Here is a 14,968-nt window from a genome sequence, read left to right on the forward strand (position 1 = left end):
TTTGCAGATTGATCTCCAAAATAGATAGATTAGGTTATAACGATCTTGGGAATATAAAAATTACTAAAAACAGGACAAGAATTCATACCTAATTAAGCCAAAATAAGTTGCTTGAACTCACTTTCTCTTAGCTAGGGTTTTCATGTATTTTTAATTTGGGGAAGATGATGAAATAAGATGATATTAGCTTATTTCCATCTTTAATTAATTCAATTTCCAATTTAGTCATTTTCTTTTCTAATTTTCCATGGATGAATCATCATTAATATCTACTAACTCCATTTAATGGTCTAATTGCCATATAAGGACCTCAAATTTTGAATTCTAAAGCTATTTAATCCTTTTAGCTACTAGAACTCAACTTTTGCATTTTATGCAATTCGGTCCTTTCTATAATTAAACATGTAACCGGTAAAATTTTCTTAATAGAATTTTTATACGATATTCCTATCATAATTCAAACCATAAAATAATATTTTAAAAAAATCCTTTTCGGAGTTAGATTTGTGGTCTTGAAACCACTGTTCCGATTTCACTGAAAACAAGCTGTTACAACTCTCTCCCCTTAAAGAATTTTTGTTCTCAAAACTCTTGCCAGTAAAGACGTCCACATTTTTTGAATTTTCGTAAAAATAAAAGAATGTAATTTATAATTAAACCAAAAAAAATTTGAAACTTATGTAACCTAAAAACATTATGAATAAAGTCATATCAAATATTTAAGACAATGAAATTTTTAATTTTAATTTGATTCACAAATTAATTATCTTACACAACATTAACAAATAAAATAGAAACAAATTATGGAACGAATCAAAAACCTAATTTTCAAAGCATGAACAAGACCATATGCACAAATTGTGTTAACTAAGGGTTTTGTTTTATGTTTGAAACTTAGAATTAAGAAAGCGTTGTTCTTTCCATCTTTTAACTGGTGATAATGTAATATTGGATAATATGTAATATTGTAAAAATTAAATCGGTAGTCAAACTATTGATTTTCGGTTCATCTAGTTGACTGTCAGTTCAATTATAAAAATAAAAAATGAATATTCAAAAGAAAATTAGAAAAATTACGAAAATAGAAAAATAAAACAAACACAAATAAAATTTTAGAAATATAAGCATTCACTTTGTAAATTATAACAAAAAAATAAATATTTTAACTAGATTTAACCCATTTAAATTGCTTTTTAATCTGTTCAATCGGTTTTTAATGGTTCAATTAATTTTTACTGTTTTTCATATCGGGTGAATCGATTGAATTGCCAACAACCCAAAGGAGCTAGTGGTTAAGAGCTTTGTGTTGGCATTTAAGGTTCAGGGTTCAATTTCTAGCAATGACATCCCCCTCCCTCAATTTCTAATGTACCAAAAAAAGAATTGATTGGACCACCGATTCTTGGTCCAATCGATAATTCCATACTATTTCGGCAACTTTGAGCTAGCGGTCATATGCATACATATATATATTAGCTTATTTGAAAAATTAAATTTATATATTCAAAAAAAAATTATAAATGTTATTTAAAATAAAATTTTAAACAGTTTTAGTTATTGTCTTTAAAATTTAAAGTTATTTCATATGCATGTGTATCCATATATAATGTAACATCCCCTAACCCCAAACCGTCACCGGAACAGGGTTACGAGACATTACCGGACATTTCGGACAATTTACAAATAATTCTTAAATAAATAACAAACATATTAAAATAAATCATAAATTCATATAAATTTTACTAATCGACTTCATTCATTTTTTTTTTATAAATTTCGACAGCATTTCTGCTTATTTTTACATAAAACACATTGCAAATTTCAAATCGCAACCAAACCAATCCTAGTAATTCAACCAATACATTTATATACTTAAATTATCCTTGACATATTGACATAACAACTTAATTAATGAAAACCCTATTATCATTTCTAATTAATTCAGTAAAACTAATCAAGCCATTTCAATTCGATACCAATGCTATAAATAACTTCTACCATTTTACTAATATAATCATCAAAACATCAAATACCTTTCTTTACAACAAAATTATATAACATACCAAAATAACCATTATAATTCTTATGTACATGCCACTTTCACTTAAAGGAAGAAAACATCACCAAAATCTTTATGCCGGAGTCGGGATTGTCCCGGATGCTGAACTGAGACTCTAACCCCTTTTTATTTTATGCTCAGTGCTATTACCATAATTCAAATTATAATAACAATAAAGAATTATAATTACCAAGCATGCAATTATCCAATTTCTTAAATATCAATTAATTCATAAATTTTCATTATTTAACAATCACAATAAAATTTATAGTTATTCTTCAATTTCAATCACATATCACATGTAACAATTTCAATCACTACTTGAACATTAAGTTCATGCCTTTTGTTTTCAATCTCAATTTCAATCCACAATTTTAAATTTCCTCATATTCAATACTACAATCGATCAAATTCATTTGATTTTCTCATTTCGATTATTCACCCTATTAACAATCCGGACTTTGACGGATACACGGATTCCAACCCAAACACACCAGTACGACACATTGTGCCTAAAACGGTACATAGTACTTGATCAGTATACGACACATAATTGCCTGAAACGACAGACGAGGTGCCTGATACGACACATAAAGTGCCTGAGATACGGCACATAAAGTGCCTGATCGGCAAGGCCGATAAATCCCGTACTCTTCCAAATCCTATGGCATGCCAATTATATTCGACTCAGTCTGACTAGTTAATAGGGTATTTCAATTTCACAATCCAATTTCCACCTTTATTTCAAGAATTCATTTTCAATACCAATTATACTTTTCCATTCACTAATCAAAACACAATTCACTACCAACACATACTTTTCAAATTCACATTTCAATTCAATTTCACTTTTTCACTTTCAATCACAATTCAATTCAAATTTACTTTTCCATTTTCAAGTCAATATTCATTTCAATTCCACACATATATCCATTATTCAATTGAATTTCTTTCAACTTAATAATAATACTTACCTTATATTTCACTTACCTTATTATTTGCTTACCATACACATAATTTAAATTTAGCTTTAAAATAATAAATAATTTGAATTATAGTAATACAAACCGTGACTTCCTCGAGTTTACTCCTCGATAATCTTCTCTTTTCCCTTCCGTGCCGATGCTTCTGTTGCTAGCTACGAAAATAATAATAATTTACACTATTAATTTCAGCACTAATTATGATAAATAATTGAATTTCTATTCAATTTCTTCCTTATTCTCAATTTAATCCTAACTAAGTTCACTTACTTTCCTAATTCAATTCACACTCTATTTCTATTCAAATTTCATCCAAACTCAAATGCAACTATTAAAATTTCAGCATATTTTCCTAATTTCGAATTTCCCTCAATTTAATCTCTAAAATTCAAAACTTATAGTTTAGTTTACAATTCAATATTTTATTCAATTCCAAACAAAATTTCTATCAATTAAACCCTAAATTCCATCATTTATTCAACATAAACCCTACTCAAAAATCTATTAACTTTCAAAATTTCAACTTAAATCCAAGAGTATTTCACTCTAGGATTCCAAAAACATCAAATTTATAAGAAAAGGACTTGATTAAACTTACCAATTAAATCTCAAGCTTGAAAACCCTAATTTTCCCTTTCTTCTTTCTATCCTTTTTCTTTCCTGCTCTGTTTCGGAATGGCCTCTGTTACTTTTAGCTTTGTTTCTTTTGTTTTATGTTTTCTTTTCTTTTTATTCATTTACTTTATTTTATATTTAAGTTAATTAATAATTATAAAATATCTAGTTTAATAACAAATGTAATTAATATATTTGTATCATATCATAACCTTACATTTGTCTTAATTAAACTACTTCATAAAAAATCTTTTAATATAATAATTTAATTAATAAATATCTTTTACTTAAAATTTAAGAAAATATACAATTATATTACAAATGTACAAATAAATATTTTACACATGTATTTTATCATATCCATACAATTGGCATATTTTGATTTATTTCATAATAATAATAATAATAATAATAATAATAATAATAATAATAATAATAATATAAAACCATAATAATGGTTAATAATTATAATAATTATATACATATAATATTTATATATAACTTAAATAAAATCTTGGATTTTAATGCATATATGTCGCCTCATTTCATGTAAATGGCTTAATTGCCATTTTAGCCCTTTTTACTTTCTTTTAATCTATAATTAGACTTTCACCCTTTATTCATTTTAACCCTTTTTTCCTAATTACTCTTAATTAAGCTAAATTCACCTATCTAAAACCTAATTAAACACACAACTATTCTCGTAAATATTTTTAATAATTATTTTCGAACTCAGTTTACTAAGACGGAGGCCCGATAATGTACTTTTTCGGTGCCCACGGATTTTTGGGTCATTACATATAAACTAGTGATAATATACATACATATTTATATCTGAATCAACTAAACCCTAATATTCAAATAAAGGTGTTCATGGGTCGAGCCAGGGCGGACTTATGTAGTGATATTAGCAAACTTTATGATTGTTCAAACCTGACCTAGCTCGAAATATTGGCCTCAAATTTTGTCAAGCTCACCCATATTTGAACCAAGCCTATTTTAGGCTTATCCATATTTTTTTAATTCCTTTTTAAAATATATATTGTTTTTAATTTAATATTTTTATTTTATTTGATTAATTTCTTTATTAAATTTTAAACAAATCCTTTAATGTTTACATTATAATTTTTTTGCCAAGTTCGTTTTTCTGGTTGAGTAGTCTAACCTTAAATAGGTTTATCTCCAAAAAAAGATCATGAAAAGTACATAATTAGCAACTAGAATTTATCACACATGTTAAAGTACAATATTATATTTATTTAAATTTTTTTTAAAAAATATTTCATATATAAATTTTACATTTTAAGAAATAATCAATTTTATTTGAACTGGACTGGAAATCGATGGGGGTACCATTCCGGAGAGTGGCTTTGAACCAATTAGGTAGGTGAGTTAGGTGATAAATTGGATGAAATTTCATATTTGTAGTCTAATCGAGTTGATTCAAGTAAAAGAAAAAGTTAATCATGTTGGTGAATCTTATTTATCATTTTAATTGATTTGAATTTTTTAATTAAATGAGTCAAATGAAATTTAAGTTAAATCGAGTTGAATAAATTTGTTGAATACTCTTACAAATCAAATAAGCAAAAAATAATATAATTTAGTATGATAAACTTAATTTGATAATTTAATTGTTTAATGCCTCAAATTTATATCATTTTGAATTTTTAATTATAAATTTTAACATTTTAGAATTTTATATATAATTATTTTTTTAGAATTTTTATAAATATTCGAATTTTAAAATTCTTTTGAAATAGTTTGTAATTTTGTTAAGAGAAATCAAATTACTCATTTTCAAAATTGGTAGAGATCCAAAGGGATGTTTACGCCAATTTATTATTCGGGTTGCAAAATTCAACTCGACTTGAACTCAAAATTCGAGCTTTTTTTTTATTTTATTAGTTGAAATGAGTTTTGCTCACCCCATATTCTAGATTCTAGTTATTCTATCTATAGAAAAAATACCAAAAAAAAATTATTTTTTTTCAGGTGGTATTATGAGACCACTTCAAAGTGTTATGTCATCATGCTTGACGAAATTCAAGTTAAACACTAAATAAAAAATTTTGCCTAATTTCAAGAATGATGTAGATGAAAAATTCAAAAACTGACATGAGAAGACTTGCTAAATCTAAGAACTAAATATTACTTTATTATAAATAAATATGTAATTTACATTATTTACATTAATGACTAATATCAAGGAGAACTGGAGCGAAGCTCTAGTAATTTATAAAAGTATGTAGGGTGTATCTCGTATTTTTGGCCGAAAGGACAACGATGTCACTACGAAAAGCTTCCCGATGTTGCGATGACAGACGAAGTCGTGACAACCGAATGGGGATGCTGCTATGTGGCGATGTGTTCCCCACATAAATCGGGTTTCTTCTCCCAGTTAAACTCTACCATCTTTTCCCAGTTAAACTCTAATTACTCCAAGGATATTTTAGTATGATTAGACCTCTAATCTTATCCTACTTAAAGAGGCCTTGTATCCCTGCTTTGAAAATCCAATTAAATGACAATTAAAAGATGAAGTGCTATATGACTTTTCTTTTGGGGGGCGACAAGATGTAATCGTAGATGAGTTTTTGGTGAGAGTTTTCGTGGTAACTATGGAAAGAAATTTGCACCCCTTTTGAGAGAACTCTATAAGAGTTAGGGTTTTGTTTTCAGGATTTGGGTTTTGTACGTTTAGTACATTTAGGCTTATTTTCTTCATATTTTACTCTCATTTGTTTACTCATTTACTGAAAAGTCGAAGCCTGCTTTACCCGTGGTTTTTTACCCTCTTTGGAGGAGTTTTTCACATAAAATTTATGTCCGATCTTTTCTATTTCATTGTTTATATAGGTCAATCACGAACAAAATGGTATCAGAGCAAGATTCAATCTTAAAGTATGGTTTCACGAGAAAGAGTAGAGCTTAAACTATCCGCCAAAGCTTGTAATCTAAAGGTCAAATGCGAGGATGTAAGTAAACAAGATTTTCTCTAGAAGGGTATATGCACAAATGAGTTACAATAAGGTAATGACGGGGTAACACAGTAATCCAGTATTAAGTCTAATGTGGAATGAAGGGGTCTAGATAAGAATCCGCCGTTGTGGCTAGATATCTGCAAGTCCGCTAAAGGTAGTTTGCCAATCCGCATATTTGCTTACAAGGTTCTCTTTTGATGAGTCTAACTAGAAGGGAAGAATGGAAGTTTGATATAGAGCCAAACACATTTCAGTCTTAGAAAGGGGTGATAGCAAGAGCACAAATGCATCTAAATTGGGTCGATATGTGAGCAAATGTTCCATTTAAGAAGAACAAATGAGAGTCGTATGTGCCAATCAAATTGCACGATCTCTTCTGAAATTCAGGGAGTTTAATTATATGCATTAGCTTTATTTGATGTCCGAGACTCTAAAAGTCACTTAGCAAAATTGTTATATAGATTCTCACTAAGTTTTTTTTTTAACTTACGTGTGTTTTTACCTTGAATGTAGGGTCAACGGATAACTTGAGGATCGTGTGGAAGGACCAAGCCAGACATCGCTAATTCCATGCGATGGTGGTAGTTGTATCATACATATAGAAGAGCACCCTTAGAGGCAACAAACATGCAAGGTAAAAACACACGTAAATTTATTTGAAGTTAATTTTTGAAGCATGTTGTTGATCAAGGATTTAGAACAAAGTTGCATGGTAAATATGGTTTAATTGTGAGATTTGGCAACTGGACCCAGCTATTGGGTCGGATATAGAGGATGTTATAGCTTGGACCTACTTTGTATGCACTTATTCACTTTGTCCAATACATTCTAAAATGCTGACATTTTGTTACGACCTACCAAGAAAGGAAGCCCCAAATATGACTTAGGAAAGTCAAACGCTTGCATACCCAACAAACATGCAAGCAATGCCCTTTGCTCGTGGCTAGTATTTGGGGTGAAATACACCATCATGTTATCCACATTCACCTTTTGGTCAAAGCTTGTTCAAAACCTTACTTTTAATATATCAAAACCTTGTACCTATCATGAAAAAAAAAACATAAAAATAAAAATACAGGAAAATATCTAAAAAAGACAAAACAACAAACACAAATAAATAATAATATAAACTTTCATTCTATAAAATACAAAAACATAATTAAATATTTAAATTAACTTTAACTCAATGCAGTGTAATTTTAATTGATAAAATATTAACTTAAAATAAATCACTTTTTAATGACTACCTAATGGTGACATTGGATTTTTCATTCAAACCAGATTTATTAGACAAAAATTAGAACAATTACAACAACTTACACAACATTGTAAAAAGTATATATTGGATTCAACTTAAGAGTATTTAATACAATATAACACTTAAGATTATATAAGTATACATATGGTAACACTTCTTAATTACCACTTTAACCCTGCAAATTCCTTAACTCCATCTCTTCTTAATCCTAACCATTAACCCCTTCTTCATCTGATAAACCACACTGTTTTTGGGACCAATATTCTGCCCTTCCACCACATGAACGTTGTAGTTATGAATGATGGCTGTTGCGGTAGCCTTCATCAAGAGAAACGACACCTCTTTCCCTGGACAAATCCTTGGCCCCGCAAGGAATGCGCTAAATTTAGTTGGCGACTCTCGTTTAATCTTCCCATCTTCACCAATCCATCTTTCTGGCTTGAACGCATAACAATCTTCTCCCCATAAGCTTTCCATCCTTCCCATTGCATGTATTCCAATTATGATTCGGGTGTTTTGATCGACTCGATGACCGCTCGGAAGATATTCCTGCTTTGTACATGTTCTGAAATCGAACGGAATCGGTGGATATAGCCTTAGGGTTTCGCACAACGCTGCATGAAGATATGTTAGCTTACTCAACTCGTCGTAGTTGGATGGTATTTGCAAGCTTCCCTCCACTTGTTTCATTGATAAGTGTCTCTTTATTTCTTCTCTGATCTTGTTTTCAACCATGGGTGCCTTGGAGATGAGATAGAAGAACCAAGTAAGAGTTAAACTGTAAGTACCATCACTGGCAAACAAAAAATGTATAAGGTTGTCTCTTATAAGACTTTCTTTCGGTGTTGGGCCTGTTATCTCATGTCCTGTCAGGTAACAGTTCAAGAAATTGAAATCATGCTCTTCATTTGAGCCTGAGGATGCCACTGATTTGGTGGATTTGTGGCGTTGGGTCGATATAAATTGTGTTAAAATATCATCAAGAGCCTTCCAAGCATCACTCCGTTTCTTCTCTTTCCCAATCTGAAGCCAACTCTGCAACTTCCAAAGACTGTCAGGCACTACATATCTGTAAAAAGCTGCCTCCAGAGTATCACTCATGGCTTTTTGGAACCGATTCTCAGGGAATTCAATGGAGAGTAGGCCAGGATTGAAGCCCACGCCCGTTATGCATCCAATGTCAAACGCATGCCCTACCAACAAATCTTGCAAGTTCACCACCATCTCTCGTCCAGAAACATATTCAAGAACTTTAACAAGCGCTTCCTCTATACGTTGATGGAGAACCTTTGAAAGTGATTGCCGGTACTGAGGGTGATTCAAGAAAGCATGGAAAACTCTGCGGTGACATTTCCATGCCTCACCGTCGGAATTGAAAAGTGCTTCGCCGAAGATATCAAACTGTTTCAGCCATTCAGGACCTTTCAAATAAACAGAACTGTTGGAACTCAATATATAACGCACATTCTCAGGATCGGAGGTGGCTAAGAAGCTGGTGTTAGTAAACCAAAGTCCTCTATAAAAGAAGGTACCATTGCTTCGTCTGAGGACTTGGGCAACTTTGTCATGAGGGCGATGGATGTTGAGAAGTAACGTGGGAATCATCCCAACAAATGGCCAGTTTCGAGGGAGGCCATTGTTGTCTATGAAACGATAGAGAAAACGAAGAACAATTATTCCAAAAACCATAAATCCAAGATATACAAACAGTACTGCCATCATGTTGTTAGAAAGAGTTTGAGTTGTTTAGGACATATACTCAGTCACCAGTCTGGGCACTATTTATAGATTTAGCGTTTAGCCTTCCTCTTCTTCTCCACAAGTCACAATCAGAACAGCTTATATTGTCTTTGCAATGAGAGATTCCCATTAAAGTAGCCATGATATTAATTACCCAACACGTTATATGTTATGAATATCAATATCATGCTTTTACGAAAATATTTACTATGGAAGAACATAACAATATGGGAAACAAGAAAGTTGAACGAAAATTTAAATTAAAAATTCAGTTAAAATGGAAAAATAATTAAGATTTATATATAATACAATTTCAATATAATTTTAGGATAATTATTTTATATAAATACAATAATCTCAGGAAGTGTTTTAATTTCAGGATTAAAACCACTCCATATCCTTAAAGGGATAATATAATTTTTTACCCTAAATTTGGCAATTAAGTCCACTTTGATACATGTATTTTCTTTTATCCGCGAACTTCATAATTAAATTCATTTTGATCCCTGAACTTGAAAAATATTAAAGTTTGATAACGGGACACTTTGAAATTGTGCCTCATCCTCACTTTGATAAAGGGATAATAGATTTCAGTTTTCAAAACTAAAACTCCGAAAAAGGTTTTTTCGCTACAAATTAAGTAACTTCTTAAGTGGTTTCTGGAAGCAGACAAATAGCTTTCTAATGACTGTTTACGAAAGTCGTATTTGCTTAATGCTTATTGAAATTAGTTTTCCAAGTGAGTCGATGTAATTTCTTCAGATTCGGTTATAACTTCTAGGTTTGGTTTGGGGTGTTACATCTTATGAAACTCAGGGAGTTCAATTATATGCATTAGCTTTCTTTGATGTCCGAGACTCTAAAAGCCAATTACCAAAATTGTTATATAGATTCTCACTAAGTGTTTTTTTTTTAACTTACGTGTGTTTTTACCTTGAATGTAAGGTCAAGGGATGACTTGAGGATCGAGTAGAGGGACCAAGCCAGACATTGCCAATTCCATGCAAATGGTGATAGTTGTATCATGTATATAGAAAGGCATCCTTAGAGGCTATGCCTTGGGGTAGGACAAGTGTAATTCCAAATTAATTCTAAAGTCATAGTAAATGTAAATATATGACCCTAGTATGGCAAAATGATCTTAAAAACTTTAGTAGAGAATTTATTTGAAGTTAATTTTTGAAGCATGTTGTTGATAAAGGATTTAGAATAAAGTTGTATAGTAAATATGAGTTTACAATTCAACGTTGTCTAAGTCTATAAATAAAACAAGTTAGAAAGGCAGTTAAGTAATATGGTTTAATTGTGACTTTTGGTACCCGGACCCAAAGATTAGGTCGAGTATAGAGAGCGTTACAGCTTGGACCTACTTTGTATGCACTTATTCACTTTGTATAGTACATTCTAAAATGCTGACATTTTATTACGATCCACCAAAAAAGGAAGCCCCAAATATGGCTCAAGAAAGTTGTATACCCAACAAACCTGCAAGCAATGCCCTATGCTCGTGGCTAGTATTTGGGATGAAATACACCATCAGGTTTATCCACATTCACCTTTTGGTCAGATGCTTGTTCAAAAGTAGTCGTTATCTCTTGAACAACCTCAATCTCAGTTCGCCTATTATGAATAAACAAAAGGTTATCGTCAGTAAAAAAAATAAAGTGATTTACTCGTGACCCATTTTGATTCAATAAAAAAATCTTCGAAATTCATAAAAAAAATAAAATCTAAAAAATATGACGAAACATCAAACACAAATAAATAACAATATAAACGTTCATGTTATAAAAGGGAGCTATTTTATGTCCAAAATTTGTCCAGAATTTCTCTCCATTTTTTCTCTATCATTATGTAATTAATGTAAACATATCCATTCATAAGTTAAAAAACAGTACAATACATAGGAGGTCCAACCTTATCGGCTTTTACATAGCTAGCCATAAAGTTTGGCATATCAAAATGACAGAGTAGAGTTCCTAGAATTGAAATTTGAAAGCAAACTAGGATTACTTCCATTCGAGCAAGCGCATCAGCACAATAGTTTCCTTCACGAAAAGTATGAATTAAAACGATTTTCCATTATTTAATTAATATAAGCACACTTCCCATAAAAATTGTTTTCCTGTAATATAATTAATATAAACATCACTTCTCATAATTAATTAATATAAAAATGTTTTCCATTTAAACATGTCATTTATTAAACTTATTTTTTTATAGATTTTAGTGGCAAAAATTCAACCTTAATCACAATAATTAAGTTATAAAAACATGATGCAAATAAGACTATTGTTTAATTTAAAAATTCCACTCTACATAAATCTATATACAAACTTTTTTAAGAAAATTTTGTATACAAACCTTAACTACATAATTATATCTCATTAAAATATCTTTACACTTTATTATACAAAAGTAGAAAATAAATAGAAATAATTAAAATTACTTAACAAGGAAGTTGGTTGAATATCTCCAATTTTGGATTATTTGAATCCGTAAATTCTTATCCAATTTTAAATCTGAATTAAATATCATTATCATCGATATTCAAATCAGTAAAAAAAATGAATTTAACATTTTCAATTATATGTCGGATATCCGAATCCACGAAATAATATAAAATAAAAATTAATTATAAATAAAATTTATTTATAATTAAAAATAAATAAAAGTAAATTAACAAAAGTAGTTAAATTACAATCCAAACAAATTAAATATAATAATTTTACAACAATTTAAATATACCTTATAACTTAAACATGAGAATTTTGAAAAAAAATTAAAAGTTCCATAACAATCTATAAAAAATTCAAATTTAACATTTCAACTATATGTCGATATTTGAATCGAAAAATCGAATATGAATTAGTGAAATAATACAAAATCAAACAAAAAAATTAATTTTACATAAAACTTATTCATATTTAACAATAAATAAATGCAAATTAACAAAAGTAATTAAATAACAAAGCAAAGAAATTAAACATAATAATTTCACAACAACTTAAATATACCTAACGACTTAAACATAAGAATTCCAAACAAACTCAAAGTTCCACAACAATTTGAAAAATAGCTTGATCACTTAACCCATGTTAATTGTATAAATTATAATCTACCATAAAGTTAATTACACATTTAAGGTTTAAGGTTACATATCATTAATAAAAAATGTACATTATAATATCATAATTGTATATAAGCTTACATATCACTATAAAGCTACTTTAATTATATCATGGTAATTGTATATATTATAATTTACTATAAAGTTAGTTACATGTTTAAGGTTTAAGCTTACATATCATTAATACAAAAATGTACATTATAATAACGTAATTATATATGGGGATACATATCATTAATGATCTACCTTAATTATATAATTTTAATTGTATATATTAAAATTACCATAAAATTAGTTACGCGTTTAAGGTTTATGTTGAATATCATTAATAAAAGAAAGTACATGTAACAGGCCGATTTTAGCAAAATCGGAGCAGTGGTTTCAAAACCACAAATCTGAGACTGTAAAATTATTTTAATATTTTTTTTGGTATTTACAGTATGTTACTTGATATGTGTGAAAATTTCGTGATTTAATTTTACCGATTGGTTAGTTAATTTGATAAAAGAATTAAATCGCATGAAATGCAATAGTGGCTTTCTAATTGTTAAAGTACTTATTTGCTTTGGTTTCTTGATTTTAAAGTCCTTAGAATGAAATTAGGCCATTGAATAAATGTGTGGACGGTATTGGTAAATTATAAAGGTAAATATGGTAAATGATTAATAAATGGTTAATAAAACAAAACATATAGTAAAAAAACACATGGATATTCATCTGGTTTTTGGGAGAAACTCAAGGAAAAAGGAAAGACTTTAACTTTTAGGGTCTGTTTGATTGACGGAATTGATTTTCCGGAAAATCATTTCCAACTTTTCCAGCGTTTGATTGGCGGAAAACATTTTCCATTAGGAAAATAAACTCCAAAACAAGGGAAAATGGGTTACATTTTAGGGAAAATGTCTTACCCTTTCAATTTCCGTAAGACATTTTCCGTGCTCTCCTCTCTATCGCCTCCTTCATTCCTTCATTCATTTCCGGTAGAAAACTGCTTCTATTTATCGATTTTCCAGTAACTTATTTTTTTAATTATTCAATACTTGTTTTTTTAACACAATTACAAATATTTTATTTGATATTAGTTTTTTTCAATTTATAACGATTAATATTGTAGCTTAATAATTGAGTATTATTATAAATAAATCATTGCAATATATGTAAAAATAATTTAAAATATAAAATTTATTAATATATATTAATATATGTAAAACAACTTTTTGAGAAAATATTTTGAGAATCGCCAAAGCAATGAGAAAATATTTTACATGATTCAATCAAACACCGAAAATATTTTCCAGTAAATCATTTTACAGAAAAGTAAAACAGTTTCCAGAAATCATTTTACGGAAAACATTTTACTGGCTATCAAACAGACCCTTATTTGTCTATTTTACTTCCGGGTCTCTTTCAAAGGAAGCGAGAGAGGAGAGGCTGGCTGCATGTAGTGGAAAATCATGAAATTTGTTTGCTTAGAAGTTAAAATTTTCAAGTAGAAGGGTAACTCTTCTAAACTCTCCCTTGCCCACTGCTTTTCGTTGAAAAAATTCTGGTTGCATTGTTGAATTGAGCTTGACCGAATGTGTGGGAGAAGAGAAGAGCTTCTTTTCTAGTTGTAAATGTTGCATGTCTAGTAGATGACGAGTTTCTCACTTGTGTTAAAAGAAATAGTGAATGTTTGTGTTGTTATACTTCATTTCAGTAACTTTGGGGTTGATTGTATTTAACTAACAAGGTGGGAGAAGGCTGTAGCGGAAAAAAAAAAAGTGAAGGAGCAAATTGAATGGGTAAAATCGGTGTTGGGAACCCTGGTGAGTTTTCCTTGAACTTTTATTTTCTTGTGTTTGATAAGTGTTGGAACTGTTAAATTGCTGTCCGAATTTTACCTTGTTGTGTTGTAAATTACTGCCCTGTTTATGCTGTCCGATTGTGGTATTGATGCTGTTCGAATATTACGTTATTAATGATGTCAGAGAGTGATGTATTTAAGCTGTTTTAAGGACTGCTATTTGGTGTATTAATGCTGCAGAAAAATGGTTGTTTAGACGTCAATTAATGTTGTCTACGTGATTGTAAATTTATGTTAATAATGGTTAAAGTTGTTAATGAACAAATGATATAAAAAAAAATAATTTATTTAGATGTTAAAGAATGTTGTCTAAATGGATGAAGACTATGTTGTCCAAAACCGCTATTTAACTA

General features: G+C 29.5%; 1 protein-coding gene across 1 annotated transcript; it reads right to left on the reverse strand.

Moving 5' to 3' along the window:
- Window positions 1-7,910: 7,910 nt before the first annotated feature.
- On the reverse strand, window positions 7,911-9,684 carry LOC105780113 (alkane hydroxylase MAH1). The gene has a single exon (XM_012604240.2). It carries the CDS (start codon window positions 9,619-9,621, stop codon window positions 8,086-8,088), a length of 1,536 nt encoding a protein of 511 aa, XP_012459694.1. The 5' UTR covers window positions 9,622-9,684; the 3' UTR covers window positions 7,911-8,085.
- Between the last annotated feature and the right edge of the window lie 5,284 nt (window positions 9,685-14,968).

This window comes from Gossypium raimondii, chromosome 4 (assembly GCF_025698545.1).
Source record: "Gossypium raimondii isolate GPD5lz chromosome 4, ASM2569854v1, whole genome shotgun sequence".
Lineage (NCBI taxonomy): Eukaryota > Viridiplantae > Streptophyta > Magnoliopsida > Malvales > Malvaceae > Gossypium > Gossypium raimondii.